The 22,561-nt window shown below is 39.5% G+C and overlaps 1 protein-coding gene across 1 annotated transcript in view; it reads right to left on the bottom strand.

Annotated features, from left to right (window-relative positions):
* DPP6 (dipeptidyl peptidase like 6) overlaps window positions 1-22,561 on the bottom strand; it is a 349,551-nt gene that overhangs the window by 155,412 nt on the left and 171,578 nt on the right. The window contains exon 2 of the mRNA XM_087945820.1: window positions 1,153-1,267. Within this exon, the coding sequence (XP_087801946.1) occupies window positions 1,153-1,267 (115 nt within the window). The remainder of the gene's footprint in view (window positions 1-1,152; window positions 1,268-22,561) is intronic.

Raw genomic sequence — 22,561 nt, 5'->3', positions numbered from 1 at the left:
AGATTTGAATTTGGGGCAGCCTATTGCTGTGCCAGAATGGTTTTTTCTTCATCCTGATTGGTTGGGAGTCTTGGTCTGTGTTTATTGGTCTCGGAGTTTGCTGTGTTCTGCTTGATTGGTGTCTCTAATATCTTCTGTCTGTTTTTTGGCTCTTTTTGTATCTTGATTGGCTGGCAGCATTGTGTTGCTTTAATGGAGGTCTTTAGTGCAGCTTGGCTTCGGGTAAATGGACGGCTATCATTAGTTAGGAAGCTGGGTTTCATCTGGGTGCCTGGTTGGGATGTGTTTGAGCTGGAGGTATCAGGGGGATCTGTTTGTGCCCAGGTGTTTGCCTGGCTTGTGGTGTGGAGATTTTTTTGTTTGTGAGTGCAGGCTTCCAAATGATTGACAGCCTGGTGGAATCATCTCTTCTATTCATGCTTTCTGGTCTTTTTTCAATCTCTATGGCTTCTCTGATGATTCTGTGATTAGGGTTTTCTATAGTGGCCAGGGTTTGGTGCCATTGAAGTTGATGCTATGACCTGTGGCTTCCATGTGTTGGACTAGTGAGGAAGTGTGTTCCAGCTTTTTGACTGCATTTTTGTGTTCATCCAGGCGGGTGCTTATTCTTCTATTGGTCTGTCCAATGTATGTGGCCGGGCATGATGCACAGGGGACTTCGTATATGCCTTGGTTTTCCAGGTCAATTTTATCTTTGGGGTTGCTAAGGATGGCTGCTATTTTTCTGTCTGTTTTGAAGGCAGTCCTGATGTGATGTCTGTGTAGTACCTTACTAATTTTGTCTGTAGTACCTCTTATGTAGGGCAGGACAGCTGTTCCATTGCTACAACTTTAAAAGAACTACAATGACGTGGGAAAATACCCGAACCAAGCCGAACACCATACATGTAAGTACCATGAAAACTTAAGAAAATATATATATATATATATATATATATATATATATATATATATATATAAAGAAAACCTAAATCCAACCTTTTATTGAAGATTAACAGGACTCAAAAGAACAGGACTTAAGAGATTCTCATCATAGGACTGATCTGTAAGCCCAATGGAATGTAATCAGGCCTCTGCTTTTTTTAAATGCCTTTGGGAAGATTCTGAAATTAGAGCAACAACAGCAACAAAGACTAAAGATTATATAAATACCTGGTGTCAGCAAGATAACAGAAGTGACAATCAAGGAGCAGATAACCAGAATCACAAGTAGAGCAATTGCAATTCCTTTCCAGTTCCTTTGCGGAGGATTGCTTCCCACCAGCTCCTAAAAGCAACAAAAAAGGAAGAAACAATGAACAAAGAGAAAGTGCAACAACCTAAATCTAAGGAGCAATAATAAGGTAAATTTTAACAACGATAACTATTATGGTGGTGGCGGCGCAGTGGTTACAGTCATCAGGCAAACTCTGCTCATTGCCAGGAGTTTGATTTTGACTGGCTCAAGGTTGATTCAGCCTTCCACAGATTCAGATTGTTGAAGAGGCAATATGCTGACTCTGTAAACAGCTTAGAGAAGTTGTAAAGCACTATGAAGCGGTATGTAAGTCTAAATCCTAGTGCTAGTGCTATTAAATCACCTAAGTTTTGAAGAGACCCAATTTCCATAGGCTTCTATATTATGGATACCTCTTCAGGATCTACTTCTGTCCTACTACCACAGCACCATTGAGAGTGTCCTGACATACAGCATTCTTGTATGGAATGACAGCAGCTCTGTAGTGGATAAAAGAGCTCTACAGAGAATCATTAAAACTGCCCAGAAGATCATTGGGCTCCAGCTACCAGCCCTAGATGACATCTTCGCCTCTCGCTGTCTGAGGAAGTTGCACAACATTCTCAGAGACTCTTCCCATCCTGCTTACAATCTTTGTGAACTGTTTATGAACCTTCTGGCAGAAGATACAGAACAGTTAAAACTCGACCACACATTTTCTGAACAGTTTTTTTTTTATCCCAGAGCTATAATTGCACTTAACAATGAACTTAAGGACCACCATCAGTGAGCTGCTGGACAGTGTTTTGTGGATGCTTGTGTGTTTTTAGGAGATGGGGAATTTTGGTGGGTGAGGTTGTGTTTGGGGATTGTCATGTGTGTGTGGATGTTGGGTCTGGTCTCTGGGTGTTATGTGAATTTCACTGTATGCGTATACTGTGTATATATGCACAACAATAAATAATAATAATAATAATAATTTATTTAATAAATTAATAGATTTAATAAATTATTATTAATAATTTATTAAGTAAGCAGGAATGTCTTTGTTCATTCACTTAGTCACATTCAAAGTTACAACAGTGGTGAAAAAAGTGACTTATGAATGATTTTCACACTTACGATCTTTGCCGCATTCCCATGGTCACATGGTCAAAATTCGAGCATTTGGCAACTGGCATGTACTTATGACTGTGGCACTGTTTTGGTGTCCTATGATCACCCAGTTGGTTTGCGATGAGCAATGTCAATTGGGATAACCGGATTTGCTTAAGGACTATGTGATTCACTTAATGACCACAGCAATTCATGTAATGATCACAGTAAAAATTATTGTAAAATCAGGCTAGGCATATGATGACCTTAATGACTGTATTGCCTAGCACAGGACTCTTCAAACTTGACAGCTTTAAGACTTGTGGACTTCAACTCCCAGAATTCCTCCTCCAGTCATGTTAGCTCAGGAATTCTGGGAGTTGAAGTCCACAAGTCTTAAGCTTGCAAAGTTTGAAGACCCTTGGCCTAGCAGTTGAAATTCTGGTCCCAACTGTAGCCATAACTACTGGTAATAGAATATAATGAAGCCAAAAGGGTAAGAAAAGAGGATATGTACACAAAAAAAGGTCCACGGAAAGGGAAGAGAAGAAAGAAAAAAATTATTCCAGAAAGAAGAAATGGAAAAAGAAAGTAAAAGACACCTGAATTTGTTTATCCTTCCAAGTAGCAGTCAGTTTGATATATGATTATGTATTTGTTTACTGCAATTTATGTGCTGTTCTAAGCCAAACAGGGCACCAGGGAATGCTTCTTCTTGTAGATAGCTCATGTCCAGCTCATGACAGCCTGTTTATTCCCATGCATAAACAAAGATACAGAAAAGTTATAAATAATGTCAGGGAGTTGGAATAAACAGATGAGTTTGTGCTTGTTTATATAAGCTTAGGATCCCTTGCAAAGCTCTGGGTTCAATTTCAGTTATAGGCACGTCACTTGAATAACTGTAACCATCACCAAAGACTTTATGGATGGCACAGCTCGTTTATGGAAACTAAATCTATCAGAAGATACGGAATACCAAAAGCTAGTGTACATCTCCCTATCTTTTCATGGCTGAAGAAAAAAACATTGCTTTTCTGTTGAGTTTTTCTAGGTATGATTCTAGGTCAATTACTTGTCATTCACAGTAAGAAAAAAAGAAGGGCTTTTTTCTCTCTCCTGGGAATGTGTAAAACTTCCAAATAGAGTAGATTTAAAACATAAATTGAATTAACTCTTCTATAACTCTTACCTTTCATTTATAGCATTTCATAAATATATCAGGAGCTTGTGAAAATAATATTTTAAGTTTGATGTTATTATTCAAAAAGTTTGCATTGTAACTAACATTTGCTGTTGATTCCAAATTTATTATAAAATATAAATATAAACCCACATTTTATACTTATCAATAAATGTCTCTTCTGCTCAGAATGGTAAATTATACAAGCAGAATGGGCATGTATTCAGAATATGCTCAGAGAAACAGGTATAACATTTTAAAGCAAATACAAACTATAAATAAATGTATCTTTTCCAGTGGTGGAATTCAATTTTTTTTACTACCGGTTCTGTGGGCGTGGCTTATTTGGTGGGTGTGGCTTGGTGGTCATATGACTGGATGGGTGTGGCTTGGTGGTCATGTGACTGGGTGGGCATGTTTGGTGGTCATATGACTGGGTGGGTGTGGCCAACTCAATGTCACTCATGGCAAGGGGTGCCTCACTTGGCCCCTCTCCTCCCAGCCATTCCTTGTCACCCAGCCTCAACTTTATCTATAGTTCTGTAAAAACGTTGTTCACCTTTTTTGACTTTATTATCTGCATACTATAGATGTACTTTCATGGACCACTGAAAAGAGGAAATGGCTCACATGCTTTTCTCAAGAGTGTGATAGGCAACAGGCTTTTAAGGGGCTGCCACAAAGAAAGGGGGACAATGTATTTTCCAAAGAAGCAGAATGCAAACAAGAAGCAATGGATGGAAACTGAACAGAGAGAAGCAACCTAAAACTAAGGAGAATTAACCAGTGGAACTGTCTGTCTCCAGAAGTTCTGGGTGCTCAATCGCTGGAAGTTTTTAAGAAAAGACTGGACAGCCATTTCTCTGAAATGGTATAGGGTTCACCCCAACGTCCCTTCTAAGTATTATTCTGACACCTTTCCCAGGATTTCTACTCAGAGTTTGGCATCCTCAGTTTTCTTGCCTGAGCTGAGGGTTGGACTAGAAGACCTCCAAGGTCCCTTTTCAACTCTTGTTAAACACATGTGTATGTTATGCTCTGGACTGTTGACATTGAATGCCTGTAAATCCTGAAAAATATGTGATAGCCCTGGGCAAAAGAAAGGCAGAAAAATCACTCTAGGTGTAGCAACAGTGTAAAATATTAATACATGATAAATAATGGAACAATTAAAAATAATAGCACAGAGTTCTCTCTCTCTCTCTCTCTCTCCTCTCTCTCTCTCTCTCTCTCTCTCTCTCTCTCACACACACACACACACACACACACACACACACACACACACACACAGCACTTAACAGACAAGCATTTTGGAAGCAGCTCCTTTAAACTTCTCCAAGGCTGGAGTAGATTCCCCCACCCCCTCTGTCAGACCGCACTCCTTCTCACTCCAGACACTTTAACTCACACAGGGAAAGCGATACTTCCAGCGTCCATGCCTTTCTTCCTTTCCCCCCGGGGAGAAAGAGGACGTGGGGAACGGAAAGCTAGGAGAGCGATTGCAAGTGAACGACTGGGCGCCCAGGTTGGGGGTGTGGCCAGCCAGGAGTCGCCACCAGTTCGTCGACCCACGGCAAATAACCGCTACCGGTTCGCCCGAATTGGTGTGAACCAGTTGAATACCACCTCTGATCTTTTCCCTTCTCTCACTGATTATGTAAAAGAGTCATTTTTTCAGGAAGTATTGATATATTTGCTACTTCTGAACATGTAGTCCTCAAGAACCCCAAATCTATCACAATGATGATCAACTTAAGGATAGTGCTGCTTTGGACTACAATATTTCTCAAGCTCCTCTACTTTAAGATATGTGGACATCAACCCCCAGAATTCCTAGCTACCCATGTAATAATTCTTATTTTTTTCTTCTTCTCCTCCTCCTCCTCCTCCTCCTCCTCCTCCTCCTCCTCCTCCTCCTCCTCCTCCTCCTCCTCCTCTTCTTCTGTTGTCTCATCAGGGGTGCTTCCTCTGGCACTGTTGGCTTGTGATTAACAGGGAATATGTTTAATCAGTCATGATTTAGCAATAGCACCTAGGCTTATATACTGCTCTATAGTGCTTTACAATACTCTCTGAGTGGTTTACAAATGTTAGCATATTGCTCCCAACAAGAAAGTTGTGTTTCTGAGCTCAGGAGGCTGAGTCAACCTTGAACTGGTCAGAATCGAACTCCTGGCTGTGGTCACCACTATGCCACAACAGCTGAGTGATCTAATCTTTATAGCTGCCTACAGATGAGAAGAAGTGACTTTCAAAACAAATTCAAAAAATATAGCTGACCAAAGGGAAATCTAGACAATTTTAGCGTGCAACAAACCAGCATGGCTACTGCGAATTCTAGGAGTTGAAGTCCACAAGCCTTAAAGTTGCCAAAATTGGCCATCCCTGCTCTGGGCCGTTCCTTCTGCTCTCTACAAGGAGCTACTTCCACCCGGAGAGGGAAACCAGCTTGAACATGATATCCTGGCACAGATCCGGTAAAAGTGAAACAATCAGCATAAGCCAACAGTATTGACCATGAATGTTTTCATTTAATATATTGGTATCTCTTCCTATATCAAGAGATTTTAGTTTCTTTGAATTAAAAGAATATCCTTTCCATCTTGTAATCTTCCCACAGCTGCAGTAGTAAAGCAAAGCCAAAAAAATAAAATAAAATGCCTAGGCATCTATCTCTTTGATTCCATGGTTAAAATCATGCAGTCCTGACAGCTGTTCCATTTTTTAAAAACAGAGAAAAACCACCGCATAAATGAAATAGTCTTATAGTTGTAAGTCAAGGACTGCCTGCAAGTAATAAGGAGATCAAAATAAGATTACAGATGACTCACTGCATTTGTGCATACAGGCCGTGTGACAGTTCTTGCAAATAAAATCCTAGACTGCATTAACTTATGTCCAGTGTACCGTGCCCAAATAACATGATGAAGTCTTCCTTTCTATTCTGCACTGGTATTCTTTTATGGAATACAGCATCCAATTCTATGTACTACATTTTAGAAAGCATATTAACAAACTGTGTATGTTTAAGAAATGTAAGACATTGAGGGCTGAATCAGCCATTGTGTTTGACCTCGGGTGGCCGGGGTGGGCATGGCCAGCTCAATGTCATTCATGTCGGGGATGCCTGTAGTGGACCGAGTATTCTGCCAGCAAAAACAGGCTCCCGAGCTCTGTTTTTGCCTGTGATGGCCTCCTGCAATCTTCTGCCAGCAAAAGCTGAGCTCGGGAGGGCCGCCTACAGCCCTGCCAAGCTCACTTTTCACTGGCAGAGGCACCAATTGCCAGTCCTTCCAATAGTAGGATTCAACATTTTTTACTACCAGTTCTGTGGGCGTGGCTTGGTGGGGGTGGCAGGGGAAGGATACTGCAAAATCCCATCCCCCCCCCCACCCCAGTAACCTGTTTTCCAGCTCCGTTCTCCTGTGCAGGGCAACAAAAGAAGACCCAGCTGATCAGCTGGGACTCGGGAGGCAGAGAATAGATGGGGGCGGAGCCAGTCAGAGGAGGTATTTGCCGGTTCTCCGAACTACTCAAAATTTCTGCTACCGGTTCTCCAGAACTGATCAGAACCTGCTGAATACCCACCTCTGCTCCCTCCCTCCCTTCTCACAATTATTTTCCAGTAAGTCCCTAACTCCAATTCTCAAAGTATATAAGTAGCCAAAATAGTTCCAATGATACATATAGTATGGAGGATATAGGGATTCATAAATGTTCTCTTAATCTCCTTCGGGTGTAGGTAAATTCACACCAGCTTCTGCTGTTAGGACAGAGCTGGGAATTCTATAAAGCCATCTTCTCACAATTCAAGTACATTTAATTGCTGACTGAAGATCTTCGCAATGGTCCCAAATAGACTTCCAAAGCTAAGCTGTGAAAAGAAGCCTTTGCCCGAGTCCTCTTGTACTTGGGCTGTCCAGATCAGAGCGCCAATTCACAACTGCTCCACTACCCGCCGGATGTGCCCGAATTATCCTTAATTTAAGAACCATTACTCTGTTGGCTGGGGAATTCTGGGAGTTGAAGTCTACAGGTCTTAAAATTGCCACGGTTGGACTGCCCTGCTCTAAAGCATAGTTTGAACAATCAATTTTGTGATAGGTGTGGGAGGTTTTGACAAATGAAATCTACATTAGATAATGATGGTAAAATAAAATGAAGGGGAACAATTGCAAAGCATAAATAAATAAAAAAGATTACAGAAAACCTTCCTCTTCTCTATTTGTTTTTCCGATTACCAACCACAACTTAGATATTGTTACTTTACAATGAAAATTGAACATTACTGCTAATATCTGCTTGATTAGCTTCATTTAGTCCTTTTAATAGATCTCGTAACTTTTTCCTAGAAACCATATTCCAAATGTCTTTATTTACCTTGCTGTTTAATGTGAATATATAAGGGAGCCATTCCTGCTTAAATTTGGTTACAGTTTTATTATGGACACTTAATAAATTTGGTAATTTTGCCATTCCAGCAAATTCTCGAGTTTTGATCTTCTAGTCTAATATCACTCCTATAATCCTTCTTTTCCAATATTATGCCAAACGCAGCCTTGAAGCTGTCAACATAGCAAATTGTAACATTTTTTCAATTATGTTTTCTGGAATTATACCTAACAAAAATATTTGCAGTTTCAGTTTTATTTGTAGGATGTAGTCAATAGTGTGATGATTTGTCTGTCTTAATAATTATTGACAGATTGATCGATATGTCCCATCAAATTGCTGTCAAAACATAAATCACATAGACAGATTTTCCCTATGACAATCTGTCTGTAACCTGGTTTTTCAGCTCTTCCTATAATGCTACATCAAACTGAGTCCACCTACCTGCTGGTCATCCTCCACTCCTGGCGGAAGGTTACTGCAAAATCCCTTTCCCTCCCCACCCCACTAACCTGCTTTCCAGATCCATTCTCCTGTGCAGGGCAACCAAAGAAGACCCAGCTGATCAACTGGGACTCAATGGGAGGCAGAGAATAGATGGGGGGCAGGACCAGTCAGAGGTGGGATTTGCGGGTTCTCCGAACTACTCAAATTTTCCGCTACCGGTTCTCCAGAACTATTCAGGACCTGCTGAATACCACATCTGAGTCCTTCATTGTTTTCAGGGCAGCCCTATGGGCCAGATCTAAGCATCCCACAGGCCAGATACGGCCCCTGGGCCTTGAGTTTGATACCCTGATCTAAAAGGGAAAAAATATCTGATGGTTGTAGCCACTGGGAACTACATTTAGCATGTGAAAGAATAAACCATAGAATGACCTTTAAGCATCTATAAAGCTATCATGGAGAAGATGGGGCTGAATTACTCAGTTGTTCCAGAAAACAGGAAAAGAAACCATGTGCTTACATTACATGGAATGACATCTTGGTTGAACATTCAAAATAAATGTGTTATTCAACAAAGGAACAAATTGGCATGGTTGTTGGAATAGACATTCCTTCAACTAACTCAGCAATGCTTTTCTTCTATTTCTAGCTTGCTACTTCTTTGCCAGCCTATGCTAATCAATATGGATATATCTAGGGTAGGTTATTACTGTGCAAATACAAGGCAGAGGAATGGCCTTTTACTAACCCAATTTAATTACTTACATCCTGAAAAAGACCAAGCAGACGAAAGCCATCTGTGGATTCTGGTTCTGAAGAATCTACCTTACTTAATATTGATGAGATTTGTTTCTAAATGAAACCCAACAAATTAGCTACAGACATCGCTATTCTTGACCAAATCTTCACAAGTCTACAGGAAGAGCCAGAAGAGTTTTGTGTTTTTACAAAGGATCAAACTTAATTATCTTTGGAAATAAATCAGATTCTTTAAAACTTGGGGCATAGCGTCTTTATTATCTTTGTGCCTGGTTTAACTTTCTCTTGATTGCATAAACACCTCAGATAGCATTAAAATTAGGTACAGGACTGTTCCATTTTTTTTAAATAGGAAAAATTTATACATCAACACTTTTATTCTTTGTAATTCCTTGGAAAATATTATTTTAGCCACAGGCTCAGCTAAGCTACACTTGCTATCTATCTGCAGGCAACCCATTTCCTGTAATTTGAATATTGAGATGGTTAAAACCTAGACCTCCAAAGCTATCATTTCCTAAATGTGAAAATGATGAATAAGCATGGAATGTATGGAGCCTGGAAACCATCCAAGTCAAGAGGCTGTGAGCAAGATCATTATGGGCATTTTTTTCCTCTGGTCTGAATAATAATAATAATAATAATAATAATAATAATAATAATAATAATAATAATAATAATAATAGTAGTAGTAGTAATAGTAGTAGTACAAACAATGTCACAACACAGTTGCTCAGATGGTCCACTGGAATTTGTGTCACAACTACCATCTGCCTGTAGCAAAGAACTGGTGGGATCGTAAGCCTGAAAAAGTGGTCGAAAATGAGCATGCAAAACTACTGTGGGACTTCCAAATACAGACTGGCAAAGTTTTGGAACACAATACCCCAGATAGAAAAAAGTGTGGATCGTCGACATTGCCATACCTGGTGACAGCAGAATTGCCGAGAAACAACTTGAAAAAAATCACCAGATATCAGGACTTGAAAATCGAACTGCAGAGACTCTGGCATAAACCAGTGCAGGTGGTTCCAGTGGTACTTGGCACACTGGGTGCTGTGCCTAAAGATCTAGGCAAGCGCTTAAAAACAATTGGCGCTGACAAGATCACCATTGGTCATCTGCAAAAGGCCACCTTACTGGGATCTGGTCACATAATCCGCCGATACATCACGCAGTCCTAAACGCTTGGGAAGTGTTCAACTAGTGATTTGTGATACGAAACCCAGCATAGTTATCTCGTTTGCTGTGTATACTGTCATTTTTGTGTATAATAATAATAATAATAATAATAATAATAATAATAATAATAATAATAATAATAATAATAATAATAATAATTCTGAATCAGCCACAGAATACATCTTTAGACTTTCCAACTGTGGCTTCACTTTGGCCTTGATATCATCTCATAAATAAGGAAGTTTTTCAAAATAATCTCTCACTTATCAGTAATCTCTCTCTCTTCACTCTGTAGATATTCAAGAAGAGGCCTGGTGCTCTCAATGAAGCATTAGAGTAGACTGAAAATCAATAATTCCCAGAGTTAATATCTCTCAATAGCTCATAGTAGATGCGTGTGTTGCTCATTAAAAATAAATGTTGGGGAGAGAATGCAACTATAATCTTATTCCAACTTTAGTAAATCACAACTACTACTACTACTGTCATATTTTATAATTTAAGTTACATTTCCACCAGAAGAAAAAACAATTCATATACTGTACAAGCAGAGATGCTCTTCAGCAGGTTCTGACCAGTTCTGGAGAACCGGTAGCGGAAATTTTGAATAGTTTGGAGAACCCGCAAATACCACCTCTGGCCCCCATCTATTCTCTGCCTCCCATTGAGTCCCAGCTGATCAGCTGGGTCTTCTTTGGTTGCCCTGCACAGGAGAACAGAGCTGGAAAGCAGGTTAGTGGGGTGGGGAGGGAATGGGGATTTTGCAGTATCCTTCCCCTGCTACTGACCAAGCCATGCTACGCTGACCAAGCCACACCACGCCCACCAAGCTATGCCCACAGAACCAGCAGTAAAAACATTTGAATACCACCACTGTGTACAACATACAGTGTAAAGACTGCAACATTCCCTATGTACAAGCAGAAGACCAGCAGAACACATCCATGAACACCTAGCACTCAACAGGCATAATGAAAACTCTTTAACTTCACAACATATGGACAGACTTAGCCATAGTTTCAACTGGGAAACTATAAGCATCCTTGACCAAGAGAAGCCCAAAACACTAGAGAATTTCTAGAAGGCTGGAATTCTGACAAGTTGGCTGATAAGACACATAGAAACAAACAACATCTACATATTGTGTAAAAAAAAATCAACAAGGCAAACCTAAAAGGAAACAAAAAGACCAAAACAGCTTCCCACCAGCAATCAAAGCCCAGGTGAGCAGAGATTAACACCAAGATTAACCTCAGACCAACAAACAAGAAGTAAACAATACCTCAATCAAAGAAGCTAACAGTAAACACCCCAATCAAAGAAACTCCAAGACCATTCCCATCAACATTGACAGGGCAAGCCACTAGAATATAAATTGAGAGCACACCCCATTCCCTGTTAGCACTGATATTACCTAGTTTGAGTAATGAAATGTCTGCAAGAAAGCAACCAAGCTCAGAGAGTACCAAGGATTCTCAATTTCAATGCTGAGCTACAAATATTCTTCTTTATCAGTAAGTTGCACCTCATCTGTCAAATTTAGGAGTTGTCTTACAACTGTATGATGAAGATGTCTTAACCACTGAGGAAAACTCAGTGCCTCTTTCCTAAAACAAATTTGCATTTACTCCCCCGTGCCATCACTCTTCTAAACAACTAATTCCAACAACACTGTCATACTACCTATAATAGGGCTGTAGTACTATTATTCTTCTCATCTTTCCTATAACCTATTCCCTTATCTTCTTATGACTATAACTTTGTTGCTTGTATCTTATGATTTATATTAATTATTTTATTTAGAATACCTAGTGTGATTTATGTTGACTGCTTACTTACTATCTTATGTCTATCACTAAGTGTCGTATTTTATGATTTCTGATGAATGTACCTTATGATGATTATGACCATGATTTATCATTTGTTGATTGTATGTACACTGAGAGTGTTGGGCTCTGAGTGCGGCGTAGTTTACCTCGGAGCCCGACAGTTCAGCGGAAGTTGGCGGTTGGCAAAATTCCCCTTTGGTGGCTCCCAGACACCACACCGCTCTAGCTGAAGCTGAGTCACGTTCCATGTGATGTAACAGATGTGATGTTCTCCCCACTCCTGCTGACAGCTGAACTACTGATGGCGTGGAAGCCGCTACAAGTGCTGGAATTTATGCCAGCCTGTAGGGGCACTTGAGGGGCACATAGGAGTGGGCTGGAGCTGGAGTGGTGGGTGGACGGTGGAGGGTACACGAGTTGGGGATCAATTAGGAAGAGGCAATCTAAGACAGGAGGTTAGGTGGTTATACTGATGTAATTATGAGAAGGCAGCATGAGGGGATAATGGGCTAGGCGGGCCAGGAGTGCAGCTGCGTGTAGGCAGGGCTGTGATTGTGATACTAATAAAAGGGAATGAAGAATGGAAGCTCTCAGTGCTAACCTTACCTGGCTTTGAGCCATTCTTGCCAGAAGAGAGTGTTTGCTGTTTGCTTATCATGGAATAAACCATCATTGGTCTATACAGAAGCTGGTGTCTTTATTCACTTTGGTGAGGCAAATCTTGGACCAGCTGAGAGAGAGCTTATGCACCAGAGACAAATTCCTTGTGTGGCCAATTACATTTGGCCAACTCCAGAAGTGATACAGCCTATGTATAGATGGGACTTATTGCAATACAATAAGAATCAGGCATGCCTAAGGGACATGTCTTTTATACTTTAAAACCTCCAAATTGCTTGCTGGCACAGAAATGTTACTTCTCACTTGGAGAGAAGAAAGTCAATGCTATTTTTATCTATTTATTTAGGGCCATCATTACGCCAGCTGGCAGGTGGCTATTAAATGCTGAGGATGCCTGTCAGAACTTGGGCACATTTGCCCAAATTTTGCAAGGATAAATAATGGCTTGGATAGTGCTTTGCATATGCAACTGATTGCAAATATCTGAGCTAATGTTAGTTGGGAAGGACCTTCACTCACAAGCAGCAGGACCTACTAACATTGTGTTTCTTGTCCTCTTAGCAACAGCTCTAAACACCACAGAAAATGATACTTTCTAAAATATTACCATAATTTATTTTAGGGTTCAGTGAAAATTGGATTTCCAGTAGGAATCACTCTTCCTGGTTTAATCTGGTGGGTTCATGTTCCATGCCAAAAATTAAGAGCCCTAGATGAGAGACTGTTATATGGAACTCTGGGAAAATTGTAAATTGCTATTGGCACTCTGGGTATAATCAAAAACAGGCAAGACATCTTAAAAATAAATATTTAGGCTGGCTGAATGAGAAATCTAACTTAGTTGAAGGCATTTTCCTATGCCCGTGATGGCAAACCTATGGCACGCAGGACCCTCTCTGTGGACACGCTAGCCGTTGACCCAGCCCAGCTCCACCATGCATGCGCGCACACCTCCCACCAGCCAGCTGGTTTTCGGGTCTCTGCTGTGCATGTGTGAGGGGGCAGGGGGCATGCGGGGGATGTGTGGGCGCACATGCGGGGGGGGCACTTGCATTGCATTTTGCACGTATGTGCACCCCATTTTGGGCATGAAAGGCCTCCTGCACCAACCTGGAAGCCAAAACGGGGCACGGAGGCATGGCGCCCCAGTGCACCTTTTAGACCTGGAAAGCCTCCTGCAACCTGGAAGCCAAAAATGGGTGAGGGCGGGGTGCATGCACGGGGGACGTGCGCGAATGCACCAGGGGGGTGCATGCATGGGTGGGGCACATGCATGGGGTGGCTCTCACATTGCATTTTGGGGTTGGGTGCCCATGTGCTTTGGGCACTTGGCACCAAAAAGGTTAGCCATCGCTGTCCTATGCGCTTGAGGATTCATTCCATTTGAAGAACATCATTTAAATAACCTATTTATCCACATTCCAAATTAGATATTAATTGATGATAAAAATAAATTGGCCATTACCTATTGACAGATAAGTATCTCCTAAAAACTGGACTTTGAGATTATTGTTTTTTTTTTAATATTGATGAAACAGGCTAAAGTTTCATTCTTTCAGTGACTCCTTCATTGAAGATAAATATATAAAGCAAAGCTGTAATATATTGGATCTCAGAAAATCTATTTGTTCATATTTTTAGTAATATCCAAATTAGCTGCTAAGCAACAAACACTGGGTGATAAATCATTATGGAGAATTTTCCAGATTCCCCTCAAAATAGATATTTACTGTTATTAATTAATATAGGTTTTCTGATAGACAAATATGTTTGGTGTTTTGAAAAAAAATCATTCATCATTTAATGGGCATCTAGTTTAAACTGACAATCCTTCCTTCACTAATCCATTAATTCATACATAATTTTGGCAAAAATTATCTTGAAGCAGACAAGCAATAATGAGCATAATATTTGTGTTGATTAACATATTGTTCTCTGATTACTTAAAAAAAAAGTGTATTGCTTTGTCCATCCATATCACAAGCCCAGTTCAGTGTTCTTCCATTAAAATTATAAAATATTTGTTGGCAGTATAAAATCAGAAGGAACATTCTATCATGGAATGCAACGAAGCAAAACAATGTTGGACACAAATGCAAACTAGGGGTGACATTATAGTAGTTCCAATATTTGAGGGTCTGTCACAGAGAAGAGAAAGTCCACCTGTTTTCCAAAGTACTTGAGGGTGGAAGCAATGGATGGAAACTAATCAAGGAGAGAACCAACCTAGAACTAAGGAGGAATTTCCTGACATTTAGAACAATATATCAGTGGACAACTCCAGAGGTTGTGAGTGCTCCATCAGTGGAGGTTTTTAAGAAGAGACTGGACAACCACTTGTCTGAAATGGTCTTGAACTAGAAGACTTCCAAGGTCCCTTCCAATTTTGTTATTCTATTGTTATGTACATTAATTAAAGAAAAAACTGAAACTTTAGATACAATTTAAACCAGAGATTTTCTTATTGGGGTTGATGGAGAAAATGCTAGAAAAAAAACTGATGGTACTTAAATCCTATATTTGGTAAAAGCACCAAGACTTCTATACGCCCATGTTGGAAAGATTATACTACAGTGACAATGAGACAATGATTAATGAAAGTGATGATTCTCAATTTCATTGTACACATGTTCTGCATTGACAATAAACGTTTGATTTGATTTGATTTGATTTGATGAAAGTGGCAGGGATGACAAAAATAAAGGTTCTCATTAGAAGAAATGGGCAAAATTTAACTCTGAATGGAAGTCTTTATGTAAACCTTTTGCAAGAAATAGAGAATTCTTAGTTGTGGTACCCTAGTTATGAATTACAATCTCATGGAAATATCACATTCTTAAATGAATTTCAGAATTGAATATGAATAAGGATGAAAAGAAATAGAATAGTCCCAGAGGAGCAAAATTACCCAAACTGTTGCTTGCATTCCTCAGTTATCATGATGTTTAATTTAATTCCTCCTTTTTAAAGTTTACCCCTTCTGACCATGTTCCCTGGGAATTTTGGGAAATGCATTAGCTGCACATTTGAATTGTGCCACAGTGTGGAAAGTCAATCTAAATTTCACAATGATGACTGGGGACCAAGGGCCAGTTTGATGTGGTTGATAAAGCACCCAGATAGAAATGGGGAAACTAAGTTGTTATGTTTATTAATTAAGTAAACAGCAACAAGAAAAAAGGGGGAAAGGAATAGAATAAGAAGTAATCCTTTACTCATATATGCTGTTATTAAGCTTTGTTAAAAAACAAAACTACTATTGCTTCGCACAAGCTGGTTAATATGGCTAGATTTCTATTATTGTTTCTATTATTCTATTATTTCTATTATTGAGATTCTGGTTGGTCATAAGTTAAATACTACTAGTATATATTATACTAGTAATATTTAACTTATGACCAACCAGAATCTCAATTGCTAAACAAAGCAGTTGTTAAATCAGTTGTGCCCAATTTTATGACTTTTTTTGGCATGGTTGTTTAAGTCAATCAATGCAGTTGTTAAGTGAATCATTTGGTTGTTAAACAAATCTGAATTTCCCTGTTGATTTTGCTTGCCAGAAGCTCGCAGAGAAGGTCGGAAGTGGCAATCACATGAACTTGCGACACTGCAACTACTGTAAATATGCAACCAAATTTTGATCATATGATTGTGGGGCTACTACAACTGTTGTAAGTGTGAGGACTGGTTGTAAGTCACACTGTTTCAGTGCTATTGTAACTTTGAATGGTCCCTAAATGAATGGTTGTAAGTCAAGGACTACAATTTCCCCATTGCCACATATTCTGCAGTTTTGCTTTTCTGTATTGTTGGCAAGATTTTTCTTATCCAGTGTTGTGCCAGATTGCTTCTTGACTCTGTGTGGAGGTGCTCTTAAATTCAGGATCGTTCTTCCTTTCATGAAGTAAAATATAATATTTTCTCTTTGGCAGACGATTAGAAGAAGAAGAAGAAAGGAAAATGAACCATGCACCTCATGAGAGATGGGAGGAAAAGTAGGGGAGTTTTAATTTAGAAAATTATAGGTATATGATGAGGATGAATAAGCTTTCAAAACTCAGAACCATCCAGTGACAGGCAAGGCTTTAAGTCCAAAGAGCGTACTTCTTCAACAAATGAGATAATTAATTACTAAAGGACATTATGACAGCTACTTGCATTAACAGCTTTGAAAAAAGACAGAGGAACCAGTGAATATGATCTGTCTGAAGCAGCTAGGTGTGGGGGCCAGAAATCAAATTTTCTCTATACAGAGAACACTGAGTACTTTTGACAGTCAAGATAAAAATCTGCCCATGTGATTTCTAAAAGACAACAACAATTTTATAGCATATCATCAGCACCATCATAATTTCTGACAGCAGTGGATGACACGATTTCGATCTCTTGGAGAGACATCTTGCCACCTCATAAAGATCAAGAACAACACTTATCAAAGGTCATATTGATGGTAGTGATGATTCATCAATGGAATTTTATAATGGAGTTTTAACATTTCAAGATACTACAGTCCTAAATCATATTACATCACAGATACAACCACATGACAAAAATCAGCCTCAAAACAGCAATAGCACTTAGACTTATATACCACTTCCTAGTGCGTTAACAGCCCTCTCTAAGTGGGTTACAGATTCAGCCTACTGCCCCCAACAATCTGGGTTCTCATATTACGCAGCTTGGAAGGATGGAAGGCTGATTCAATCTTCAATCTGCTAGGATCAAACTCCTGGCAGTTGGCAGAATTAGCCTTATAATACTGCATTCTAACCACTGTGCCACCAGAGTTCCTTATAGATTCTCTTTGGCTAAGGATTAGAAGATGGTGGTGAAAGGATTAAACCTCCTTATGATGCAATATGTTCTTGATATTAATTAACCCAATGCTATTTAGAACATTTTAATGGAAGATATCTAAGTCAAGCTGAATTCAGTGGAGCTTCTCTCTCCCAAAGCGAGCATTCGACATCAGCACCATTGTCTGCTTCTCCCAAAAGAATTCAGTTTCCTAGTGGAAAATGCCAAACCAACCAACTGTATCACTGCAGTTTCCCAAAACTGCTGAAATAGCCATGAAAGATAATAACCGAGCCATAAAAAGAATACAGCTCCACTGGAAGACAGCTGCTTGCTGACCTATATTCAGTCTGCTAAATGAATATTATAAAGTCATTCCTTCATATCAAAGGCAATGTGATTCTCTTACTGCAGAAACAGAGAATCTGGGTCCCAACAGATGTTGAATTGCGTCTCCAAGCAATATAGTCCATAATTCAGCAGGGCTATTGAGGCTTAGCAAGAACCTCCTACTGAAAAGCCTTGCAGAAGACAGATGGAGCTGCCTTTTATTTTGCTTTGAAAAGAATCTGTTTCATTGCTTGCAGTGGAAATGAATTTATCCAACCAGCCAAATAATTTATCTCGATTGAATCCGGCAAGGCAGCAACCAGCCATTTCCAGGCTGGAGAGAACTATTATATCAACGTATCTTAGTTGCCACCCAAGGCCATTAAAATACTCCCAAGTATTCAATAACTCAGAAGAGTGGAAGAAATATGTGTAGGACGAACTTCTACAGCACATATATACAGTACTAGCTGGATACCCGTGCTTCGCGATGAAACTTTGTGATCGGGCTAGGCAGGAGAAATTCAGTTCACAATCCGTTGGCTCAGTGGTAGTCAGTGATTGAAACACATAAGGGAATATCGCTCCCGCTGCCTTGAGTCCGGAAGCAGTTGCATAGGTGGAAGGCGTAGACATTTTGGTGAGGTAACTATGTTTAGTACTGCAAGGAGCCCCAGACCGCTCCTGAGTGAAGAAGTGGAACGTTTGCCAGTTTGAACTGAGGTAACGGAATGTGAGGCAACTGGCAGTTGGAAGAGAGTTCTTTTCAGGTGGGGAGGGGGAGTAGAACTCCTTAGCATCAGAGTGTGTTAATTATTGTATAAGAAATACTAATGATCTGATGGTTATTTCGAAAAATCCTTTCTTAGTGAGCACCTAGAAGCCAAGAGGAACATACATGCCAAATTTCAAGTTTGTAGGCTCTACGGTTCTGGAGATTTCATGATGGTATTTGGCTTTTATATATATACTGTAAAGGCTCCAAATTCTTTGCACTGGGGTATGAAATCAATGCTTTTTTTTTAAAAGGCTAATTGTCTGCAGTAAAGACTCTAATGTAGCCAAATAATTTTTGGGCCTTTTACCAAATCAAGCCAAAGACTGAATAAGGGGTTAAGTGACTGGAGGGCTGGGATTTATTGTTGAACCCTGGTATAACTTTTGACCTGAGTTGCCAATTTGTAGCCAGCCTGCAAATTGGGCTGTGACTATCTGGCACTGGGCTGAAACTCTGGTCATCCTGAGTTGACTGCTCAACATCTGGAGCTGGATTAGAGTGAACCCAGACGTCCAGGTTTGAAAACAGGAAAAAAAATCAGAACAGAATTGGAAGGGGCCTTGGAGGTCTTCTAGACCAACTCCCTCAATATCGTTTCAGAAAAATGGCTGTCCAGTCTGCCACAACTTCTGAAGGCAAGCCATTCCACAGGTTAATTGGTTTAATTGTCAGGTAATTCCTCCTTAGTTCTAGGTTGCTTCACTCCTTGATTAATTTCCACCTATTGCTTCTTGTCCTGCCCTCAGGTGCTTTGGAGAATAGCCTGACCCCCTCTTCTTTGTGGAAGCCCCTCAAATACTGGAAGACACCTATCAGGTCACCCCCAGGTCTTCTTTCATTAAACTAGACATTTCCAAATCCTACCTTATATTTCTAGCTTCTTTTCACTATACTATATTGCATTCCTTATTTTAATACCTGGGACCTAGTTGATATGGCTGTCTTTGGAAACTAACCAAGGGTCCTTAACTGCCCTCCCTCCCTCCCTTCCTCTCTCAGAGAGAGAGAGAGAGAGAGAGAGAGAGAACAAAGAACTTAGAAGAAATGGCAATGCAATGTAAAATCCTTCCCACACTATGTCGTTGCCCTCAGATCTTCCAGAGACATGTCTATATGCCATCCAACACCTCAGTTCACAGGAGATTGTATTTCTACATCTGCACTTCAATTTACAACTTCTCAATTTTTCCAGATTGTTATTGCAGGCATTCAGGTAAGTGGCTGTTTAAAAACCTTCAAATGCTTCAGCCTCTTACTACTACAATGAATGTGGCGGAGAGAACAAAAAAGTGTTTATGATGCAAAAAAGCAGTAGTCACATACATTAATAAAATTTAAGTGCTCAGGGACTTCTTTTCAGCTGAATATCCTAAGTGACTAAAGAAGATAAATGCAATATTCTGTAAGTACCTTTTAAAACATTAATTAAAGGGATGGAGTTTTCCCCCTTCCTTGCTGCAAATGAATCTCCCACATTATGATATGATGCTTCAAACTTAATTTAGGAAAAAGGAAAATTGCACAAAGATGCCTGATGGAAGCAGACAGAAAACATTAAAGTGACACTTATCTCTCCCCTTTTTTTTTCTTTTACATTTTTCGATAACTGAAAGTCTCTTATAGAGGCTGATGGATATTGAGTCATGATCAGAAATGTCTTCTCCACTCAAAACCCCCCACAACACATAGAAATTTAGAAAACTAAATCCAGTCTTTTTCCGAGAATCCCCATGGCAGATCTGTCTTTCTCCAAATCGGGATTTAGACATCTGGTCTCTCAAGAAGTTTCGGTATTTTTCTCAAAAAAACTACCTATTGGTATTATTACATATTGGTAATTGTATTATAGGTGGTCCTCAGTTTAGTACCATTCACTTAATGACTGCTTGAAGTTGCACTGAATAAAACGACATCTTCAATCCTCATATTTGCAATCATTGCAGAATCTGGCAACTGGCATTATGTTTACACGAATTGCAGTGTACCAAAAGTTGCATGATCTCCACTGCCAATGAGGAAAGCTGGATTCACTTAATGACCACATGCTTGACTTAACAGCCACATGATTCACTTAACGACCTTAGCAAAAATGTCCATGAAGTTGGGTGTAACTCACTTAAAAGCTACCTTGCTTAGCAATGGAAATTCCAGTACCAATTGAGGTCATAAATCAAGACTTTCTGAATTGGAATTTGGGGATAAAGTTGCTTATTTCTCCCATTCCACAACCAGATTCTTTTTAGTTGATAAGAATTTGTTTTCTTAATGCGGTATTTAATATTTTGTAGTAATCTGCCCTAAAAAAATGTTATTGCAGGCGGGTGGTGGTGGTCAAAGAAAGCAATTATCTTCTTCCCTAATGGGTTTACTGTGCTTTATATTCCAGGGGTAAATGATTTTCCAAGTACAGAGCAACCCATTAAATTTCTGCCTCTCTCTTGATGTATTCAATTTGTACTTGAAAACGACTCAGCCATTTTTTCCAATCCATATAACACCCCTACCTACTAGCCACTTAAGTGGAAATGTTTGGTAGAACTGAGTTAATCTCCTCTATTCCAAATTACAAACACATTAGCGGAAATGGCTTGCAGGTTAGCATTATTTCTAAGGCATTATTATTTTGCAGTTGTTGTTATCATTACTGACTTTCTTTGTTGTATTGCTCGGCTGGGCCACCTATATTTTTTTTTGCCTTGTAATCTGCACTTTCATTCATGTCATAAATTCACATGCCTACGTTTCAATATAGCTTCCCTTAGCCCCAAGATAGCAAAAACTGGGTGGGCAGCGAGCATAAGTTTAAATAAAACCATGTTTTTGAGCTTTGAAGATCTGCAAAAGAAGCATGCAGCAGTGTTGAAGAAGAACTTTAGGGTGTTTCTAGAATTTTTGATGTGGTATGCTGTAAAAAAAATCAATCAGAATTTGAAAATATGTGTTTCAATGGTATTTTCCCCTGTGGGGAGTCATCAGAATACCATGCTGCTTTATTCAGCATTTTAGCAATGTAGTCTTGGCCCCACTGTAATCTTGAAAGTGCCACACAGACAATGTGACAAGGGAACCCACCTGTACATGGCTTGCAGAAACAGTACAGATGGTCCTTGGCTTAAAACAATTTATTTAGCAACTATTTCAAAGTTACAACATTTTAAAAAGTAACTTACAACTCACACAAAAATGAAATTTTGATCCCTGAGATGGACAATTGGCTGCAAAAGTTGACAGAGTTAGCCAAGATAGCTAAATTAACTGCTTTGTTCCAAGAAAAAAAAAATACAAATACTTTTATTTCTACTTGGAAACCACTACTGGACTTTGGTGCTTGAGGTGGAAAAAAAATGATACTTTGATTTTGGGTTTTATTAATTACATAGATTTGTTGTTATAGAAATGGTTAGTTTAAACTATTATGTAAAAGTAAAAAGTTGAGGTTTGGTTTTAATGTCTGCACTACTGTTACTATTAATCCTCCCATCCTTCTTTTCACCCATCTCCTCCCATTCATGATTGTAGGACTGTAACTTTGTCGCTTGTATCCTTACGATTTATATTGACTGTTTCCTAGTGTGATTTGATTGCTTATTGTACCCGATGACTATCATTAAGTGTTGCACCTGATGATTCTTGACTCTAGACGAATGTATCTTTTCTTTTTATGTACACTGAGAGCTTATGCACCAAGACAAATTCCTTAGGTGTCCAATCACACTTGGCCAATAAAGAATTCTATTCTATTCTATTCTATTCTATTCTATTCTATTCTATTCTATTCTATTCTATTCTATTCCATTCCATTCCATTCCATTCCATTCCATGCTATGCTATTCCATTCTATAATTCCTTATTCTACTGAACCAAAGGGAGTGAGAAGTCATTGCCTTTTCTTTCTTTTTTCCTGTTATTTTCCTGTTATTTTCCACATTTTC

This window comes from Notechis scutatus, chromosome Z (assembly GCF_049901735.1).
Source record: "Notechis scutatus isolate UNSWTSFEM ecotype Mainland chromosome Z, rNotScu1.2, whole genome shotgun sequence".
Taxonomy (NCBI): Eukaryota; Metazoa; Chordata; class Lepidosauria; order Squamata; family Elapidae; genus Notechis; species Notechis scutatus.
The sequence above is the reverse complement of the archived record's forward strand: the minus strand, read 5'-3'. Positions and strand labels throughout refer to the sequence as shown.